Below are 23,048 nucleotides of genomic sequence, written 5' to 3' on the forward strand. Positions count from 1 at the left end.
GTAGGACAAAAAGCCTTGCACAGACAGCAGAGTTTTTCGAGTTGTTCAGGAGTATCTAGCGACAAGGGGAATATTTATTTAGGAATCTAAACCATGTGGGGCGTCGGTGGCTTAGTGGTAGAGCAGGTGCCCCATGTACAAGGCTGTTGCTGCAGCAGCCCGGGTTCGACTCCAGCCTGTGGCCCTTTGCTGCATGTCACTCCCCCTCTCTCTTCCCCTTCACGCTCATGTGTCCTATCAATTAAAGGCTTAAAAATGCCCGAAAAAATATCTTTAAAAAAAAGAAAGGACTCTAAACCATGTTACAATATGTTATAGCTTACCAGTGAGATATAGGTTATCTGTGAGGTATATATTAGGAGTGTTTTATTTCTAATTGTTTTGGTAACATGAGCATTAGCACAGTAATGCTAAAATAACACGTTTTATGTGATAGTCACGGCACAGTGCGGCAAATATAGGTTGGTACAATTATAATATATGCGTTTCCAGAGTGTTCTTCCAGGACACAGGGAGAGGAAGAAGAGGGAGAGGAGGAAGACCAGGGAGAGAAAGGGGGCGAGGGGGTAACGTTAGAGGCGGTGCAGGAATGACCAGGTGAAGAGGTGTGTCTCGGCTACACAGAGGGAAGAGGAGGAGGAGGAGAGGGTGGCAGCCTTGCAGCAGTGTGAGAGGAATCAACAGATTAGGCTGTAGGCTAGGCTAACCATTTAGCTGTAGCTATGGGATAAACATAGCCATCACTCGAACTTTGACGAGAGGGAAAAGTAGTTGCAAACATGAAGCCAAAATGATTTTAAAATATCAGATTGAATTACCTGTCTAGCAGAAAGCAGGCAACCTCCGCATCCCTTGTGAAATCTTCTCCTCAGGAGTTCTTTCCACCTGGAATAAGCAACGCCGATATTCACTGGCATTTTGTCCCGGCCTCGCTTATCTGATCTTTATCTTTTATTTGGTGCCGTGGTTTCCCTCTTACGGGGCAAAACATATGTGTGTTCCTCCATCTGAAGTGCGACAGAATCATAAAAGTACAAAGCAGGTTCACGCAGAAACGCCCCGGATTGAGCTTCACCTTAACCGTCTCCAGTGACGGCAAGTTCTAGGCAAACGCAAAAGGTGAAGCGCGTATATCCCTTTCGGTCGCTGTATTCAAATATGGCAACGCAAGAAGGAAACCTCCATCAGACCGCGCCCTGCCTGTGTATATATAGAGAAATCTTTCTAAGCCTATGAGAAAGCTTCCATTTGTATGTGAATTGCATTACACTTTAAAAAAGCAATAGTTGATATATGCTAATAAACAACCATGTAAATTACACATTGTAACTTTACATAAACATGTGTTTTGTAACCTTTTTATAAAGTGTTACTGAAAGAGAAATCAGCTACATGTTGCAGACATGGGTAGAAATTGTAGTTAATCGAGGGCTTCAGACCTGTATGTGTTTCTACTCTGTTGTTTCCAGTTCAAAAACAAACTATGTCCTTATCCTTTAGGTCTATCAAATCTGTCACTTGCACTGGAGATGCTGGGTAAATATGGTATTACCACCGGCACAGCTCTGATGTTTGCCTACACTGCAGAGCTTTACCCAACAGTGCTCAGGAACACAGCGACAGGGATATACACTACTGTTTCCAGACTGGGAAGCTGCGTTGCACCATTTTTGTTAGAACTGAGTGAGTAAATTGCATTTAGTTAATAATTATTACCATTGGTTTAACTGTTTTTTAAGCACCTGTGCTGATGTACCCTGCTAAATCTTATTTCACCAAGTTTGGAAGCGATGCACACGCCCTCATGACAGAAACAGACAATTTTATTACTTTTCCCTAGAGTTTTCGAGTAGTGTTGCTGTTGGCGCAGCTGTGACAAAGACAAACGATGCTTACCTCAGAACGTGGCAATACACTGTTAATCTCTTTTTCGATTGTCAGGTAGAGTTTCCATAATTACTGTGGTTGCTCCACTGTCTGCCATTATTGCCACTGGGGATAGTAACTGCAAAGGAGTTGGACTGAAATCCTTTGGCAACGGGGGATGGTTGTCAAAGCATTGTTTGCTTCCTGCTTTTGTTGTGCAATGGTTGAGAACACTTTGTGCCATAAATCAAGCCATAATTATCCTGAGAATTCTCACCCAGTGGCAGGCAGAATTGCACTGTAAAAGCAAGGCATATAGGGAACCAGTTTAAATGCAGATGGTGTCATTATTCTTTAGCCATTGAATTGTGGAATCAACATTTACTGTGTTGCAGTACAGATCCTGGGGTCATGGTAGTTATCCTAAGAGTGTAGCTGTACATAATCGGACCATTTGATATTTTTTGGGTGTGCATAGATACAGTGGTGTGAAAAAGTGTTTGCCCCCTTCCTGATTTCTTACTTTTTTGCATGTTTTCCGCACTTAAATGTTTCAGATCATCAAACAAATTTAAACATTAGTCAAAGATAACACAAGTAAACACAAAATGCAGTTTTTAAATGAAGGGTTTTATTAATGAGGAAGAAAAAAAATCCAAAGCTACATGGCCCTGTGTGAAAAAGTGTTTGCCCCCTAAACCTAATAACTGGTTGGGCCACCCTTAGCAGCAACTACTGCAATCAAGCGTTTGCGATAACTTGCAATGAGTCTTTTACAACACTGTGGAGGAATTTTGGCCCACTCATCTTTGCAGAATTGTTGTAATTCAGCCACATTGGAGGGTTTTTGAGCATGAACCGCCTTTTTAAGGTCATGCCACAGCATCTCAGTAGGATTCAGGTCAGGACTTTGACTAGGCCACTCCAAAGTCTTCATTTTGTTTTTCTTCAGCCATTCAGAGGTGGACTTGCTGGTGTGTTTTGGATCATTGTCCTGCTGTAGAACCCAAGTTCGCTTCAGCTTGAGGTCACAAACAGATGGTCGGACATTCTCCTTCAGGATTTTTTGGTAGACAGCAGAATTCATGCTTCCATTTATCACAGCAAGTCTTCCAGGTCCTGAAGCAGCAAAACAGCCCCAGACCATCACACTGCCACCACCATATTTTACTGTTGGTATGATGTTCTGTTTCTGAAATGAGGTGTTACTTTTATGCCAGATGTAATGGGACACAGACCTTCCAGAAAGTTCAACTTTTGTCTCGTCAGTCCACAGAATATTTTCCCAAAAGTCTTGAGGATCATCAAGATGTTTTCTGGCAAAAATGAGACGAGCCTTAATGTTCTTTTTGCTTAGCAGTGGTTTTCGTCTTGGAACTCTGCCATGCAGGCCATTTTTTTGTCTCTTTCTTATGGTGGAGTCATGAACACTGACCTTAACTGAGGCAAGTGATGCCTGCAGTTCTTTAGATGTTGTTGTGGGGTCTTTTGTCACCTCTTGGATGAGTCGTCGCTGCGCTCTTGGGGTAATTTTGGTCGGCTGGCCACTCCTGGGAAAGTTCACCACTGTTCCGTGTTTTCGCCATTTGTGGATAATGGCTCTCACTGTGGTTCGCTGGAGTCCCAAAGCTTTAGAAATGGCTTTATAACCTTTTCCAGACTGATAGATTTCAATTACTTTTTTTCTCATTTGTTCCTGAATTTCTTTGGATCTCGGCATGATGTCTGTAGCTTTTGAGGATCTTTTGGTCTACTTCACTTTGTCAGGTAGGTCCAATTTAAGTGATTTCTAGATTGGGAACAGGTGTGCAGTAATCAGGCCTGGGTGTGGCTACAGAAATTGAACTCAGGTGTGATCAACCACAGTTATGTTTTAACAGGAGCTGGGGGGCAAACACTTTTTCACACAGGGCCATGTAGCTTTGGATTTTTTTCTTCCTCATTAATAAAACCCTTCATTTAAAAACTGCATTTTGTGTTTACTTGTGTTATCTTTGACTAATGTTTAAATTTGTTTGATGATCTGAAACATTTAAGTGTGGAAAACGTGCAAAAAAGTAAGAAATCAGGAAGGGGGCAAACACTTTTTCACACCACTGTATGTGCCAGTGCTGGCGGTCACAGGGGATACGAGCTGGGAACCCAGTGAAGTCCGTTGGAAGGTTTGGGCTGCCAGATTATGGAATAGGTTACTCGATATGGATGATAATAGATTAGCAAAAAAAATATTCAAATGGGATATACAATGGAATGGACCTTGGATAATGGACATGTGTGATTCGTTTTGTAAATATGGATGTGAACAAGTATTCCTCAGAACAGGGAAAATTGACATTGTAACTTGTAAGGTTGTAAGGAAATTGAATTGTTGTAAGGAAAGGCTGCTTTATGAGGTTCAACAACAGTGGGGAGATGAGATTTGGAGTAAACCAAAGCTACGTACCTACCGTGAAATAAAAAATGAGTATTTTACTGAAAACTTTGTTCTGTATAACCTGTCAAAGAAACAAAGATCACTCTGTGCACAGATTAGAGCAGGCATATTGCCACTTCATATTGAAACCGGGAGGTATGTAGGGTTGGGAGAAGACAGTCAAATGTGTGACCTTAAAGAAGTTGAAAATGAGTATCATTTTGTCTTGTACTGTCCTTTTTATTGGAAGATCCGTGAGAAGTTGTTTAGTAATACAAAGATTAAGGTAGATTGGATAAATGCGGATGATTCACAATGACTGACTTGGCTGTTTGAAAAGAAATATTTGGACTGGCAAAGTATTTGGAGAAAGCTTGGGACATGAGAAAGGGAGCATTGTATCAGTAGATGTATAACTTTACTGCTGTAAATTGGTTTTCTGTTGCTGTTGTTATCAAATGCTTGACCAGCACGACTGGAAATGTATATTGTTATTTTGTTTTGCAAAGGTGTCATATAATCCTGTTGGGGATGGGCCACAAGGTGGCATGACACTAAAATAAAATAAAATCATTCATTCATTCATTCATACTTCATAATGATAACTTAAAGCAAAAAAAGTGTAATACACACCAGGGGATCCGAGCCAGACATCACTCATGTTCATGCACAGGGCAGGGGAAACACTCTGGCTGTATAAGGAGAAAGGCAGTGGGAGCAAGAGGGATGGTCAAACACTGCTTCTGAGAGAGCAGTCTCCCCCAGAGTTGCAGACTCACACATACTGTAAATGCACACACACAGAGTACCCATAATTTTCTCTCATCTTAACCTTCCCTTCTCATTCTTTAGGAGTATACCTGTTGTATCTTCCTTACATTATACTGGGGACTCTGGCTATTATGTCTGCCGTTGCTGCTCTCTTCCTTCCAGAGACTTTGGGAAGACCTCTACCTGAAACTATACAAGAGATGCAAAAAAGAGAGAGGTAGGCTGCGTAAGAAATACACCTTTGTGATGGATGTGTGAATCAGCAAGTGTTTGCTAGCAAGTTCACTATATCAACTTTAAACTTGTTTCTGCTGCAGCCAAATAGTGGCCAAATACATATTTTGCAGGTTGAAGGATTATTTTAAGCTCTGTGATTTTACAGTATGAAGTATGAACTCTCGTGTTTCCTCCCACTAAAGCATGTAAAAAACACAGTAAGTGGATGTGTTAATGTGCCACCAGGCGCTCCAGTGAGTGCGACTGCTTGTGTTGATGATGATAATTAAGTTTTATAGCACTCAAGACATGTTGACACTTCGCCCTCTTATAGCTGCCCTATATTCTATGCAGAACTTCACAACCACAATTATTTTCTTTTTTTGTCTTTCCACCTCATAACAGGATAAAGTGTCCATGCATCTCTGGAAAAGAAACCCCAGTGCCCTTGTCACTCTTGGACAGTCCACTGTGATTATCTACAACATTACTGATGGAGGTGATATGCTGATATTACTGTTGAATATCATTACTGCTGTTTACATTTCTTTATTTTTATCTTATTTAGGTTTGTTTTTTTTTAAGTTTATAAGCTGTTCATTAAACTTGAACGCATAGTTTTTACTTGTAATGCAATTGAAGACATTCATTCATTCATTCATCTTCTAACCGCTTCATCCTCTTGAGGGTCGCGGGGGGGCTGGAGCCTATCCCAGCTGACATCGGGTGAGAGGCAGGGTACACCCTGGACAGGTCGCCAGACTATCACAGGGCTGACACATAGAGACAAACAACCATTCACGCTCACATTCACACCTACGGACAATTTAGAGTTACCAATTAACCTAGTCCCCAATCTGCATGTCTTTGGATTGTGGAGAGAACCCACGCTGACACGGGGAGAACATGCAAACTCTGCACAGAAGGGCTCCCACACCCGGGATCGAACCGGCAACCCTCTTGCTGTGAGGCGACAGTGCTAACCACCACACCACCATGCCGCCCTTTCTAAGACATTAGAATATTAAATTGAAATGTAAGACTTAAATGGTGAAGTGGACTTCTCAAGGATTTTTTTTGACTTGCTCTGTTTTTGTATCACTTTACGTATATGTGTTATGGTGAGGATGGATACAAAATATTCACTAAAACCAATAATAAAGGATTGAAATCTCACATCTCAAATATTTATGTTACAAAATGTAGTTTGGTTACACAATTAAAGCCATATTTGAATGTCATGTATGCATGCAGGCTGCAAGTTTGCCATCCATAATAGGGGAGAAAACATATAATACTGATGCGATGGCTGTTAATAAATGTTTAAGTTGTGAAGCATAAGTTGCAAGGTTTGCATTATTGTTGTGGAAACCTTACACAAATGACCAGTCGACAAGTTTTTGCATTACTTACCTTTGGTGAGGACAAAATAAAAAAGCAATTTGGCTGGTTTGGTATCTCTCAAACTGAATATGGCACAAAAGTGAGCTGCAGTTCCAGTTTCATTTCATTTAATTCTGGCGTTTTTCTGGACAGAGACATGTTTCTGTTACAAGTAGCATAAGGGTGACTTTATGCAGTTTTGCAACTCTGGCTCTAATATTGCAGAATAGTGCCTCTTGGTGCAAACAATTGCTTAAGAAATGTTTTACAGTGCTGTACTCTCCCCTTCAACTTTGATGAGGCGTGCATTTTTTTATCTAGTACAGGGCGTGACGAACAGACAAGTGAGATGAAGGCAAACCGGTCTCTTTATGATGTTGCAGTAAAGCCATACAGGTTTGGAGGTTTGCACTTAGGATCCCGATATGAAGGATTATGATGAAAACATATCTTTTTTGGGTCAGTGGGGACGTTTCCAGCAGATTGTCTTCTTCCTGCTCTGTGCCAGCATCTTGCCCAATGGATTCGGCGCATTATCTGTTGTCTTCTTGACTGCCATTCCCAGTCACCACTGTCTGGTCCCAGAGGTTAACCTGACCCAGGACTGGCGCAACGCTATCATCCCGAGAGAGGTAACTAAGATCTGAACAGGGCTTCTGGGAAAAGCTGTTAATATGAAAAGGTACACTTGTGCAAGAATTCAGAAAGAGAGCTTTAATGGTTATTAATAGATTTCATCACGGAGTTTTGATGATCAAATTTGTAGATTTAAAGTTCAGTCATTTTTAAAAGTAGCTGATGAAGCAGTCTGACCAGTAGAGTTGGGTCAAGTTCCAGTTTTGCCGGTCTGGTCCAGCAGCCCAAACCAGTTTAAGTTAATGCTAAACTGGCGAACAAAAAACTGTAGCCTACAACAGCAACCTGTGCAGATGACGTCACTGCGCTAAATCCAGTTTGTATTGCATGATAATGATAATTATAAATAGATAACAAAAACTGCATTTGATATAGCACCTTTCATAGAAATACAATTGAAAAAGTGCTTCACAAAGTACAATAAAGGAATCAAACAATGAAAGGTGCAATCTGTACCCGACTCCCTTTTGATCGGCCATGCAATCAATTAAAAAGAACATGTAATCAGCAAAGGTAAAGGCAATATAACAATTAAGAAAGCAATAAATAGAAAACAGAACAAGTAGAACGTTTCATAGTGTTGGAGCCACCTTTATTCTGAGTCCTGTTCAGAAGAAGGGACCAACTGAGTATATAGATGGAGATCACTGATGTATTTACATTGCTTAGTAATACGCAATTATAATATTTTTATGAAAGGATTAATGGAGTCGCTAGTGTGGGACGGGCCGTGCGCAATTTTCTGCTGAGCCAAGCACCAGCAACTTAAAGGAGACCAAATTTCAGTGGAGGTGGGAGGGGGGGCGAGCAGCGCACCTTGTGTTTGTTGACCAAAATCTCATGTGTTATTTACTGTGACCAGATGAGACATGGCAGAGTGGTACAGACATGGTACCCAAACTTAGGACCGTTAAGCGTTTCCACCGCAAACAGTACTCTTAAATGTGGCCAGGGTTGTCACTCACTGCTCCGTCTATCACTCACTGTATTCCCTCATCACCATCACCGGTGACACAGATGGAAGTCTGCACCTCATTTATTGTCCACAGAATGAACAGGCTGCAGTGCTGGTTTCTCTTTCTATGGGATATTTAAAGATAGGATTAGAGTGGAGATTAGAATATATGCAGTTCTCATTATCTGGTCGAAATTTATATAGGCACTGCTCAAAAAATTAAGGGAACACTTAAATCACACATCAGATCTTAATAAATTAATTATTAAAGTTGAAACTCTTTACTGATGTACACTGGAGAATTTGTTCAGAACAAAATGACATAACAACGGTCAGTGGAAATCAAAATCATCAACCCACTGAGGGCTGGATTCAAAATCACACCGAAAATCAAATTAAAAAAAACAAAACAAAAAAAAAAAACACGAAATCACAGGCTGATCCAATGTGCGTGAATTTTAACACGCACATTGGAGCTAATAATGTGACTCAGTAGTGTGTATGCCCTCCTGACAACATCAAGGCATACTCCTGATAAACTGGCGGATAGTGTCCTTGGGGATCTCCTTCCAGACCTGGATCAGGGCATCAGTGAGCTCTCTGACGGTACTTGGCAGCGTCAGATTCACCGATTGTTAATGTCCCTTAGGTGCTCAATTGGATTTAGGTCAGAGGAACGAGAGGATCATTCACGATCATCCGGGCACTGTCCTGCACCAGGAGGAACCCAGAACCCACTGCGCCAGCGTAAAGTCTGACAATCACTCTGAGGATTTCATCTCGGTACCTAACAGCAGTCAGGGTACTGTTGGCTATGAAATGGAGGTCTGTGCGACCCTCCAAGGATATGCCTCCCCAGACCATCACTGACCCACCACCAAACCGGTCATGCTGGATGATGTTACAGGCAGCATGACGTTCACCACGGCCTCTCCAAACTCTTTCACACCTGTCACTGTAAGGAAATTGCTCAACTTCAGCAAACACTGAAATGAGGAGACTCGGAGAACCTTGGAGAAAAGTTGCAGCCAGTGGAATTACTTTAATTGCAGAATACAACTCAACAACACAATGACATAGCAGAAACCAGCCCCGCTTACCCAACTTTCAAATGCCTTTATACTATTTGAGTGAGTGGGCGTATGTTCATTTGTGTGCATGTGTGTGTGTGTGTGTCTGTCCATGTGCATCAGGTCTGGGCATATGACCTAACTGTCCCACCAGTCAGGTCATGCTAACCTAAATGTTCCGTTCTCTTGTTTGATTTCCAAAGTTCACCAACTCATAAACAACTCCTTATACAGAGTTCTTCCTGTTGCAGAAACTGACATCTGATCAACTGTGTCTAAAATCTTTTGCAACTGACATTATTTTAACATTTGATATAAAATGATACAGTATCTGCCTCTACATAGTCCCTCCTCTTCGCAGAGATAATGTATGGTAAATGAACGCCTATGTTTGTATGAGTAGGATATATGACAATGTGAATACAACCAGTGTTCCCTACTAACATGAATATATGGTCTTGTATGAAACTCTTAAACTTGAATATGATGATGCATAAGAACATATACGATATAGTGATATATGAACTTGGCATGAGTATATAATATTACATGAAACACTGAAACATATTTTAGCATCTGTCAACAAAAAAACAAAAAACCTGGCGGCTGTTGAATCCAGGAAAACTCCCCCATTGGCCCCTTCCCGTTAGGCGGCCTAACAGATGAATCTTCAACAGCTGGATCAAATGCATCAGATAAAATGCAACTTACTTATTAGATTATAATGGAATCATAGAAATCATTTTGGATAACATGCATAACATGCTAAGTTGAAATCAGAGTATATTTCCCTCTTGTAAAATCAAAACACAAAGATGAATACAGGAAATGGTGCCAGAGCAGTGGAGTAAACTGTTCACAGTCTCTTGTTCTTACGTGATATCTTGTATGTGGTTGTGGTGTATATATTCCCTATCCTCTCTTTCAGGAGAGAGTGTCAGCCATTGTTCATCATTCTCTCTCACAGTTCCTCTTCATCATTTGTGCTCCTTGTATGTCCGTTACAAGGTTCAGCTCCTTGTCCATCGCTCTCACACACCATTTCTTCAGGATAGGCACGATGCAACATGCCAACAAGGAAAACAGAATTAGTGCTATCAGTACAATTATCCCTATTTTAGCCAAAACGGCTCCCCATTTTCCAAAAATTTCCTCTAAGCTATCCCACTTGATGCTTCCACCCTTACCAGCATTTTCAGTCATTTCAGATTTTAAGGCTTCAAGCTTGCTCATAGCAACCGAAAATGTTCCATCAGGCGAAGTGTTTTTCGAAAATTTGTAGTTTTTTCATCTTCACAAAACACCTCTGCAAAATACTCATCGTTAGGATTTCTCTTCCTATCCATTCTAACCTCAATTTCAAGTTCTTGACCTACAATGATTCTTATTTGGCATGAATGATTTCCCATTCCTATCTCCTCTTCCCCTGACTTCATCCTACATAATATTGTTTTATTTAGCTCCACAGTTATTTCACATTTTGTTCCATCCCCTCCTATCTCTTCGGGGATGAGCACTAACCCAGTCCACTTCCACATAGTATGAAGATCCCTCTTAGCCCGTTTGTTAACCTGCTCCTGACTAAATGGCTTAGAGTCATAATAAAGCTTATCTGAGAATGCTGGCATGGGTTTCGACACAGTGTGAACTGGGAATTTTGTGGTTGCGTCTTACTTATCCTGACTCCAGCGGATGTCCCGTGCTCCTTGTCTTCAGAGTCTGGCTTGGGCTCCTTGGAGCAGTCTCTTTCGTCCCCAGGGTGCCTGGTGATCGCAACACTAGGCTGCACATTATTCCTGCCAACAACCACATCATTTTCCTCATTGTTTTTCAGTTTAATACTGCACTTTTGTTTCTGCCTGGACCTTGGTGCAATGGCTCAGATGATACCACGTCGTGCTTCCTTCGACTTGGACTGCTGTTGGAGTTGCCCTCACCACGGTGTATGGCCCTTCTCCTCTTGGCTCGTGCCACATTCTTCTGAGGACCTTCATGTACACCTGATCGCCTGGCACCATCTGTCTCTCGGCCTCCTGTTCGGCCTTTGGCTCCGTCGCTTTTTCCTGCAAATATATAGATCTATGGAAGGCAGTTAATTGTTTCATATATTCAGGCAGTTCCGTTTGCAGTTGTTGGATAAAGCGATCAATTACCACCAGCATGTATCATTTGCCATGTACAGATTTTATCATGTCTACATAGTCCATACATAAATGTTTAAAGGGTCCCTCCAGGACTGGAATGTGTCCCACAGGGGTTTTCACCCCTTTCCGGACATTGTTTTCGGCACAGATGTCACATTGGCTCAGTACTTCTTCAACCATTGCTTGCATGTATGGGGACCAACAGCCCTGCTGTCTTATCTTTTTCAACACTTCCCCCCTCCCACAGTGTGCAACACCGTGGGCTTCTGAAATCAAAATGGATGAACAGAGCCACTGGTGCAACTACAAGTCCCTCATGGGACCTCCAAAGACCTTTCTCGTCCTGTGCTGCTCCTCTCTTGAGCCACAGTCTATGCTCGCCCTGACCTGCTTCCTTTTGTATTAGTATAATGTCTCCTGGTGTAATCATAGGTTCCAGGGACACCACTGGTGCCATTCCCCCTCTCCGAGCGGCTCTGAATCCCCCCTCCCATCTACCCATCTGGGGCTGTGTTGACTGTGCGGTGGATGTGTTCGTTGGCGTGGGGTTTGTTTTTTCAGTTGTAATTGCCGCTTTGGTGTTAGCTTTGCCCTTGCTCTGCAGCTCGCTAAGTTGCAGCTGTGCCAGTTTTCTCTGGACGTCTCTATCCTGCTCCTTCATCCTCTGCTCATCTTTCTGTGTGGCATCGTTGTTAATCCCACTACGTCCCTCAGTCTGCTCTGGACTGGGGTGGGGAGCACGTCAGTGACTGAGTCTCTGAACAGAGTCGTTAGCACCTGGCTCTGCCCGATGTCTTCCTCAGTCTCTTGTCTCCATCTTTTCAAGTGATTGTTTATGTATGTTGCAGGATTATCAGTCTCTGTGAAAGGTTCACCCCACAATGCCTTAAGGTCAACTCGTGTCAGGTACTCTCTCCTCAGTGCTGCCCACAGTTTCCCACGATAGGCATCAAATTCAGTTCCATCAGCCATGGGACTTATCATCCACTCACACCCGTTGTGCCTCAGCATGTTCTCCATTGCCGAGACTCCGAGAGTTTGAGCCCACACTGCCGTCACATCCCCAATGCCAACAATTTGCCAATGGTAGCTTCCTCAAAAGCGCTGATCCACTTTGAGGCCCTGTCATGAATGTCAGGGAGTCTGAAGACCAGGCCGGTCAGATCGAGGGTCTGCCACGGGATGTAATGTCCCTGGGTCCCCTTTATTAAGATTGGAGCCATATAGTGCTCATTATTGTATCTGTCTGTTTTTTTACGGTCATGTGCTCATCTGTGAGGAGAACGGGGTGCCAGTGGCGGACCTGCCAATTCTGGTGTTCTATGGAGCATGCCAATCAAGCTGCATGGTCCTGGGCTGTGAGCACAGGTCCCACTAGAGGATGTCAGGCCCTCATGCTACCCTCATGGATTCTGTTTCTGACAGTTTGGTCAGAAACATGCACACTAGTAGCCTGCTGGAGGTCATCTTGTAGGGCTCTGGCAGTGCTCCTCCTGTTTTTCCTCACAAAGGAGCAGATACCAGTCCTGCTGCTGGGTTGATGCCCTTCTATGGCCCTGTCCAGCTCTCATTCCCTTTTGGGGGGTTGTCTTGCTTTTGCCTCGCCATTGCACCTGATGTCACTTTCATTTGCACCAAAGCAGGTGAAACTTATTCACAATCACTTGTGCTTTCTAAATGGACATATTGATATCCCTGAAGTTTAACTGACTTGTTATACTGTGACGATTACATGTTCTCTCAATTTTTTTTGAGCGGTGTATTTTTAAACGCTTGAGATCCGCTCATTACTGACAGTGTTTGTCATCCAAGAGAGACATTTAAGGTGTGTTGATGATTCATGTCATCAGCTCATGCATTGAGTAACATTACAAGTAAATTTTCCACCTTAAAAGTTGGCCAGTGTATTAAGTTATTTTTATTTTATAGTTTACTAATATATGTCAGACTTAACCACAGTGTGAGCAGTTGTTGCGTAAGCTTCAAAACCAGCCACAACTCAGCGCTGACCACGAGTAACCTTCCGCTATTGACCAATCAATGGACTGCAGTGTTTTAGCTCCACCTTTTAGTACCAGATCTGTGTGCTAGGTACCCCAACAGAGGGGTGCTACAAAATGGGGACAGTAAGGAACAGTTCCATTGGTACCATCCACAACTTTTCACAGTGGAAATGGAAAAAAAATGTGTAACAAACTGAACTGAACCATACTGTACCAGATTCAACCGTCAGAGTCAAGTAGCAACACCTGATAAAATTCAATATACAAGGCTTACTATGAAACCAGTTTGAAAATTCTTAAAGCAGCCCAACCCTACTAATAACACTAATAAAGTTTGTGTGATTGTGACTGTGAGGTGGTGAATGGGATACAGGAGCCAAGCAGATGCAGCAGGTACAGGCTTGATGTCGTCAGAAATCTCTCCGCTCAGGGACTCATCCCTGGCAGGGATGTCAACCTCACTGACCTGGAGCAGGAGGGCTGTGTGGACGGGTGGAACTACAGCAAAGACATCTACCAATCCACCATAGTCACTGAGGTGAGTGTGTAAATCTATTAATATGGGAGAACTGAGTCCTCTTTCAAATGAACTGACAATGTGAACACAAAAAGAACTGAGTCCCTTTCCTGTTGGTCCACTTTTTTGGCTCACTTTTAGAGGAGTTTGGTTTGTTTAAAAAGGACTATTATGTAAAACCACTCCGAGCAGAATGGCAACTCCACCTGCTTTCATATGCACTCTAGTCTCACTCATAAAACTGAAGCTCAGAGGAGTTGACTCCATAAGAAGAGCTGCACTGTTATTCTGGTCTTGGCGAGTGTGGTGGGATGATCTTCGGTTGGGACAGACGTCCTCTGAATTTCTTGAGTGATGTGGAGCAGAGGGTCAGGAGAGGGAGAGAGATGCATGCTGTCTGCCTGTGTCTGTGTGCTGGCCTTCTTCCTTATCTTTGCATTCTTGTTTGGGTATGGCTGTCCAAGGGCATGGCGTAGGTCAATACATTGCACTCTGCAACCAACCAGTGATGTTTTGTTTCAGGTTTAAGGGTTTGTGTACAGTTTCAAAAGATACTGAAGTTGTCAAACTTTATCCCACGGGTAAGGCACGCAGATGCCAGCTATGTATTTAGGCTAGGCAAGAAGTCTGGAAAATTTGAGTTTGGAAAAGTATAGAATTTTGAACCTTGAAACTTGGTTGTTTTTTAACTCCTAATGGACCAAGGTTCTTTTTCTTCATCAACAATGAGATGCAGCATGCTTTAGCGTGTAGTTAGTGAGAGTGTAGTCATAATGTTAAATATAATAAGTGAGGAACAAAGACAGACTTGAATTGGTTTAGGGAAAAGAGAGTGGGGGGAACTTAAAGGGACACTCCACTGTCACACTGCTCTTCCAAAAATCTGGGGGACTCACAAAAGAGAGATAATCAAAATTGAGGTCTTCTCTTTTATGGATGAAGCTCCAAAACACTGTATCCTACATTTCCCATAATGCAACTGAATAGCATCCTTCATTCCTCCTAAATGTCCACAGCTTTTGGACCTCATACCTCCCAGTTTGCAATGCATTTATTCTGTTAAAAGTTGAAAGTCGAAAAAATCCAAAAAGCAATACATGCTTATTCCACTGTTTTCTCAGGCTGAGTACAACCTCTCATAATGAGTAACAGAACTTTTGTGTAAAGTTGGCGTAGTGCCCCTTTAAGCTGCTTCATAACTTCATATAGATCTATGAATTTAATTGGTGGTAAGTTACACAATGATTCTCTATATATATAGTGTGCTAATGTGAAGAAGGGGTCAGGGGTATTGTTACAAGAAATTGCTTTACCTAATACTAAAACTTGTGGGGAATCTGAATGGTGCTGTTTCCCCCTTGTCTTTTTGGTTCCTTGAAAACAACATTTTAATCTCACGGGACTTTCTGGTTAAATTAATAAATACATTTGTTTTATTGTTCATGGATATTCCAGTTTGACCTGGTGTGCGGTGATCAGTGGAAGCAGCCATTCACCACCACAATTTTCTACCTGGGATTTCTTGCTGGATCCTTCTTCTCAGGACAGCTCTCGGACAGGTACTGAAAACACCATCTCACAATGAAATGATACCATGTTAAATTATTACCCAAGATGCCTCTTGTTCTTCTCACTCTAGGTTTGGAAGGAAGCCTGTTCTCTTCATCACCATGGCTCTTCAGACAATTTTTACTTTTTCCGAAATGTTTTCACCTTCTTGGACGGTGTTCTCCATCCTCATCTTCTTCAATGGTTTGGGACATAACTCCAACTATGTGTCTGGTTTTGTGCTGGGTAAATGTGAACATTTCATGCTCTAGAAATAACAAAGAATAATTTTATACAGTAGTCAGTGATTTTGAGTAATATACATATTGTGTGTACTTTAAGTGTCTCGTTGTATCACTGTTTATCGTTAATAGCTTTACATATTACCAGCATTTCTCTCTCTCTTTCTCTTTTTCTGCAGGCGCTGAGATCTTGACTGGAAAAGTGCGGGTGCTGTTTTCAACTATGGGTGTGTGTCTCGGCTTTGCCATTGGCTACATGCTGTTGCCTCTTTTCGCCTACTTTTTAAGGGACTGGAAATCTCTCCTGCTGGGTGTCTCTCTGCCTGGCCTGCTCTACATCCCTTTCTGGTGGTAGGTTGTAACCACAACAAAAAAATGGTAGGCTTACCTACCATTCACCATAAATGCCATGATCTTGCTCTTGTCAGGAGACAAAATAATAATTTGGCTCTTTCACTAGAGAAATAATCTAACTTGCATTCGCACTCTTTGTTGCTTTGTCTTCTAAGCCCCTCTGATCCAGCCTCTCTGTTTGTCTGTTGAAAACTGAGGCAGGTTCATCCCAGAGTCTCCTCGGTGGTTGCTTTCTCAGGGAAGAGTGGAGGAGGCAGAGGCCATAGTGAGAAAGGCTGCTAAGATGAACAAAGTCGAGGCTCCACAGGTGATCTTCGAAGATTACAGTGCACATGTAAGTCTGCTTTGATTTAAATCATGCAGCACAAGACACATAAGTCTGCTTGATGACACGCATTGTTGGTACAGTTCATCCTGTAGGGAACCAAGGAAACTATAAAAAAAGAGGAAGGGTCATTACATCAGTGGCAGCATTCAAAATTTGTATTGCTGCCAGACTTAAGTCAATGGGGCAGGCATGGCAAGTCGCATTGTAAACCATCATATTTGTGCTGTTTCACTTCTGAAAAATACTTCTACCGAATAATAAAAATCTAAATGTGCACATTCGTTTTCCTTGTTAATGGTCTTCTAATAGATCATGGCTCAGTTCAGAAGCTGCATAAAACTCAACTCAAGCCTGTTTTGTCCAGTACATCATGATACATGACCAAGTGGGGCAGGTCCGACCTATATCTTTGACCATACCGCTAGAACGCCTTACAGTCTGCTTCAGTGATTTACATTCATGCTCATCAACTACCCTATATGAGCTAGCATTCACATACTGACAGCGATTAAGCTAGAGAGGCTGAAACATTTGCTATCAATAACCTATACTGCAGGTTCCTGACTGTTTCTTTTACACCCTCACAAGAATTATTTCTTACTGACATCAGTGAGTTTATCTCCATATCAATGAAATGCGACTCAACAGAGATATTGCTGACTAAAGTTAGCTCAACAAACTGCAAATGCTAGCTTATTGGCAAACGAAGGAACAAGTATGTTTTAAAGATCCAGATTTATAATAATTTGCAGATTAGCGCCACCTCCTGTCAATAATGGGAAACACAGAGAGAATTCGTAAATTCATTCATTCATTTTCTGTAACTGCTGGAGCCTATCCCAGCTGACACTGGGCGAGAGGCGAGGTTCACCCTCGACAAGTTGCCAGACCATCACAGGGCTGACACGTAGAGACAGACAACCATTAATGCTCACATTCACACACCTACAGCCAATTTAGAGTCACCAATTAACCTGCATGTCTTTGGACTGTGGGAGGAAGCCCACGCTGGCATGGGGAGAACATGCAAACCCCACAAAAAAGGGTTTCCCCACTCCTTGTTTGAACCTTGTAAATATTATCTAATATTACTTTCAGTTTGAAGGTTGATTATGAATTAATGATTAAATACACACCAGCTACATGTATGTGCGACACAGTGACAATCTGTGATCTGGTTAATTGAAGTCTGGTTAGTGATAATAGGTCATACCTACCATCATGGTCATGTATCTTGATATATTGGGCCTAATGCAAAATTTGAGTGCTGTATGGCACATGAATGTCTGTACCAAATTTCAAAGCGATATTTCATTCGGGACCCAGGTAAAACACAAGAAACTGCAGGTAGGACTGAGGTTTTGTATCTTGCAGGCTGATGAGACAAAGACAGACCCGAAGAACCACCACAATATCTTCGACCTTCTGAGGACAAGAAACATCAGGAACATGACTCTCATTCTGTGCCTGGTGTGGTGAGTATCCAGTCTGAGAATTTCACCAAACACAGACAATTAGATTTTAGGCAATGTTCACAGTTCCTCACTTACACACTGTGTATTGGACTGTTTTTTTCATAAACACCTCAGCATAACTCAATCCAATACAACACCAACACACACTACAGCCTAAATATTAACAGCCAGAAACCACAGAGTTGTGCAGCCCTGCACAGGTCTAGACGTTCTGTTTGGTTATGCATTCAGCAATTGGCAGCGTTCACAAACAGGAAGCCAGAGGGTTCATGTCCCAGTAGTTAGTGCCAATCCTTCCAGTGAAGCTCCTTTCTCAAAGGTGAAAGGACGTAATTGTGTGGAGTGTTAGACTGTAATACATTAGTAAGTACAGTAGAAATGGTCACAGTTTATATGGATCGCTTATATGGACCAAAAAGCTTGGGACAGAATCATTACTATACAAATGCTGTTTAAATAATTAGCTTCTGGTAATCCAGTAGTTCATTTACAGTGTTCATTTGAGTTTTGTACTTAAACGATGCCATTCAAACATCTCTGCTGTCTGTGTCTCTGTCTTCACAGGGTCACTATTAGTGCTGGATACTATGGCCTGTCCCTGAACACATCCCGACTCCATGCTGACCCCTACATCAGCTGTTTCCTCTCAGCAGCTGTAGAGGTACCAGCATACGTTTCCAGCTGGCTGTCGCTGCGATACCTTCCACGACGACTGTCTGTCATCTGCACCATGCTTATTGCAGGGATGTCGCTGTACTTCATTCAGCTGGTGCCTCAAAGTAAGCAGAGTCATGAAGTAGTGCATCACGGTACTGTCATATTTCCAAGCAAATATTTTTAGGCCGTAAAATGCACTCCTATAACATTGTCAGAGTCATAGAGGACATTTTTAGAGACAAAGTCTTAGAAACAAAGTAGAATTACCTTGCGGTTGTATGCCTCTGCGTACCAGTGAAGTTGCACTTTCAGTTTACATCCATGTCTGTGCTTCACACACATCTTTCCTGGCAGCACAGAAGATGTATACAATCAGCACAGTTTCAAGGTGGACATCTAAGTTTGGTTACACCAATTCAGTATCTGACCAGATGTCTCCTCTTCTGTTCTCCTAGATATGATGTTGAGTAATGGCCAAAAATGTCTTTTTGCAAAGGAACACTTTTTGACAAAAGAAAATGTTTTGTGAGGTCACATTGACCTTTACCTTGACCTTTGACCTGTGACCACCAATTGTCCTCACTTCATGCTTGAGTCCAAGTGGACATTTGTACCACATTTCAGGAAACTCCCTCTTGAAATATTGTGTACACTAGAATGAGACGGACACAAGGTCACAGTGAGCTTGACCTTTGACTCCGCTAAATTCTAATCAGTTCAATGTAAAGTCTAAGTGGAAGTTTATGTCAAATTTACTTTTAAGATGTCACATTCATGAAAATAAGATGGATGCAAGGTCACATTGACCTTGAACCTTGACCACCAAAATCTAGTCAGTCCATAGTTGAGCCCAAGCGACCATTTGTGCCAAAATTTGAAGAAATTCCCTCACAGTGTTTATGAGATATCGCATTCACAAGAATGAGACATACAAGGTCACAGTGACCTTGACCTTTGACCTATGGCCACCAAAAACTAACAAGTCCATTTTTGAGTCCAAGTGGACGTTTGATATTCCCTTAAGGCATTATTGAGATACTGCAGTCACGAGAAAGGGATGGATGGACAACCTGAACCTGATGGAAAACCATTTCTTCCATTTCAGGTTTATCTGAGCTGGCTGTTGCACTGGAGATGCTGGGTAAATATAGTCTTACCACAGGTATAGCCCTGATGTATGCCTACACAGCAGAGCTTTACCCAACAGTGCTCAGGAACACAGCAACAGGGACATGCACCACCGTTTCCAGAGTGGGCACCTGCGTTGTACCTTTCGTGTTACTGCTGGGTGAGTAAACTGTCTCTAATAGTAATTATTAGCATTTTTTTTAATATGACTTTAACTTGGCACATGAATTTACATGAAGTACATGCCTACAGTACACATACACAGGACCCAGGACCACCCTCATCCTAATTTTCCCTTCTCCCTGGACAGGTGATTACTTTAGGTACATGCCTTATATCATACTCGGGTCTCTATCTGTCGTGTCTGCCTTCGCTGCACTCTTCCTACCGGAGAGTTTTGGACAACCTCTACCTCAAACTATTCAAGAGATGCAGAGAAGACAGAGGTCAGTTCCTTCAGGAATACAATACTGTTATCATATTTTTAATATGTAAAACCCCTCTGTGAGGATCTGACTGTGGCAGCTCCTTGAGGTAGTTCCAAATGAGAGATCATCTTGGAATGGGATCACTCCAGCCACGATACAACGATCTGTGACTTAAAACAGATGTGGGCCAGGACAGGCATTTAAACACCTGGCGAAATACTCAAAATCGCTTTTGTGATAGTTCTCGCTTCAAAGGTATCACCATGACCACATCTGGCTATGATGATACATGGACTCACAATCTGTGGTCATGTTACTTCAGTGTTTGTATGGGCAAAGTACAGCATAATGCTTTATCAAATGGAATTGCTAATAATAGCTAAACTGGCTCAAACTGGTATTGCTGTCGGTATCTTGGTTGTCCAGCTTGCACTCGAGACTGGCCAGCTGTCAGTCTACCACCAGATCTACCTGATGTGCAATGCAGTAAACTGAAGAATAGCAAATTAATCTATAAACCAACGTGCATAGCTGGTCAAAAATATTCTCTGTGGTTAACTGATTAAAAATTCACCATTGACATCAAATATCAAATACAAATGAAGATGTATTTTCAAGAAGCAAAGGAATTTTATGAGACTTCATGAAAAGAATTACAAAGCTGTATAAAGTGCTCTTTATGTGTTTGTGAATTTGTGTCCTGGCTTTTTCCCTGGATGCTGCCCATTTCATGTTGGAATAGTTGTCTTTCTTAACATCAGGGACTACAGTGATCAGAGCTGAACAAATTACCCAGATACTGCAAACTATCTGTTGCTAATGAAAGATATGTCAAATACAGATTACTCCTCTATTTCTACAACCCAAACCAATCCCCCTCACCACCACCATCACGACTGAGAAGATGTGATGATGGTGGCATCAATCTTTGTAGTCAATGCACCTGTTCAAAATAATAATGAAGTTGGTAGAAGTGAAAATGTTCAAATGTTACAGCTTTTCTAGTTTTTCTGTCTGCGAAACAAAAAACAGCTGATGTTTTGCTTGTTTGTCTTTTGTCCCAACAGAATGAGGTGCCCATTCATCACAAGAAAGGAAAATTCAAAATCTACGGTGCTTTTCGAAAGTCAACTCTGACTGTCTCAAACATTACTTACAGAAGTTATTAATAAATATTGTACTATTAACTGGATATCATTCTGCTGTTTACTGTTCTTACTTTGAACATCTCTGTCAGCAAATCAGTACAAGGGGATTTAATTACATTACATCAGCAAGAAATTGAAAAGAATTTTATCTTGAGTTTAACAATACTTGTACTTGCACATTTGACCAGTTGAAGTAGATTAAATTGTGCATGTATACTGTGCATGTTATCTCAGGTGAAACTATGTAACACATATATAAAAGAAAGGTAGGCTGCAAGAAATTGAGAAATTCTGACTTTTATCTGTGCAAAGATTTATTCTTCAAATGTACCCCAGGCCAACTAGATTAGGTATGCCACCAAAATGAAAGCCAAGTGATGTCTATAAAGAAGGGGGAACAAACTTTTTACTGGCAAAGAAACATGAATCCACCAGCACAGAGCAAACTTGTCAGTGCGTAGCGCAGAGTTTGCATTAGCATAGTGAAAGATTAGACAGCAAACATGGTAGTGTATTGTTTTGGGATGTAAACCAGAACCTGGAGCTTCCTTCCACTGTCCACCAAAAACTCCACTGTAGGTATTATTATATGTTTCACAATCATTAACATCAGTAACACGTCCTAAGCTCTGAGTTAATTCCAAGGCTTGTTGGTCCTTTAGTCAATTTCTGGTTGGCTGCCAGACCCCTGGGTCACACTTGCTGCTACTACCAGATCGCTACCATTTTATTAAGTACCGATCTCACCTGTGTGCTGCTTTTGGCTGGGTCCTACACATCCAGAAAGGTCCTGTCCGTTGACTATATTAAAATAATGGACATGGTGGCGTTGGTAGTGTAGTGGATAGTGCCGGCGCCCCGTGTACAGAGGCAATGCCTTGCTGCAGTGGTCGCAGGTTTGACTCCGGCTTGCAACCACTTGATGCGTGTCACCCCCCCACTCTCTCTCACCCCATTTCACTCTGTCCTGTTCATTAAAGGCAAAAGCCCCAAAAAATAATCTAAAAAAATAAATAAATAAATAAATAAAATAAAATAATGGACATGGTAGACGTAACTAGTTTGTAAACTCCCATTTTGAATCCTCAAGTTCAGCACTTTAGCCATCGCAATCCTGGATTTTGGGGCCAGAAGTGACCACATTTGGATGAGGAGCTGTGGAGGAGCAAGGGCTGGATCTGTCTCACAAACTTTTTTTTTTTTTTTTTTTTTTTAAGTTTTTAAGTTATTCATCAAAAATGAACCCATAGGTCTACCTTTGAATACATGTTAAAAGCATTAATGTTCTCTATTCTAATACATCAGAATGTGAAATATGTGAAATGAAATAGCAGACTTAAAATGTGGGGTGGAGATTTACATGCAGCCATTTTCAAGGATTTTTGTCTTGCTTTGTTTTTGCTTTGCTTTACAATTTCAGTCACTTGTTACACAGAATGACAGCATACACAACACGCGTAGGTTCAAAATAAATCTTACCAATAACACTAATAAAGTGTGTATTATTGTGACTGTGAGGTGGTGAATGGGAAACAGGAGCTGAGCAGATGCAGCAGGTACAGACTGGATGTGGTCAGAAACCTCTCTGCTCTGGGAACACTAGCAAAATCCTTGAGCACGTTAAAAACTGCTTGAAAATCCTTGCTTTATATCAACCTGTGCTTTAAACTTTTATGTTCTAAAACCTGTAATATACACTTTTTTAGAGTATGTTGCACCATTCGTACTGAAAACACCATCTCACACTCAAATGATACCATGTTCTT

The 23,048-nt window shown here is 41.8% G+C and overlaps 2 protein-coding genes across 5 annotated transcripts in view; both read left to right on the top strand.

The window, feature by feature from the left end:
* Positions 1-13,919, top strand: part of LOC125897757 (solute carrier family 22 member 4-like) — a 29,951-nt gene extending 16,032 nt beyond the window's left edge. For 2 of the 4 annotated variants that reach the window (XM_049591103.1, XM_049591102.1), the window contains 3 exons: positions 1,501-1,683; positions 5,132-5,267; positions 5,672-6,627. In XM_049591103.1, the coding sequence (XP_049447060.1) occupies positions 1,501-1,683; positions 5,132-5,267; positions 5,672-5,741 (389 nt within the window). In that variant the 3' untranslated portion in view covers positions 5,742-6,627. Of the gene's footprint in view, positions 1-1,500; positions 1,684-5,131; positions 5,268-5,671; positions 6,628-13,812 lie in introns of those variants that run through there. The other 2 variants (XM_049591105.1, XR_007450517.1) reach the window with 2 other exon arrangements.
* Positions 7,007-21,326, top strand: LOC125897756 (solute carrier family 22 member 5-like). Its single transcript, XM_049591101.1, has 11 exons — positions 7,007-7,281; positions 13,813-13,995; positions 15,430-15,533; positions 15,614-15,768; positions 15,944-16,115; positions 16,320-16,452; positions 17,821-17,921; positions 18,486-18,700; positions 19,684-19,866; positions 20,017-20,152; positions 21,202-21,326. The coding sequence occupies exons 1-11, from the start codon at positions 7,075-7,077 to the stop codon at positions 21,269-21,271; spliced, it is 1,659 nt and encodes a 552-aa protein (XP_049447058.1). The 5' UTR covers positions 7,007-7,074; the 3' UTR covers positions 21,272-21,326.
* Positions 21,327-23,048: the final 1,722 nt, after the last annotated feature.

The sequence above is a fragment of the Epinephelus fuscoguttatus genome, linkage group LG12 (genome assembly GCF_011397635.1).
Source record: "Epinephelus fuscoguttatus linkage group LG12, E.fuscoguttatus.final_Chr_v1".
NCBI lineage: Eukaryota > Metazoa > Chordata > Actinopteri > Perciformes > Serranidae > Epinephelus > Epinephelus fuscoguttatus.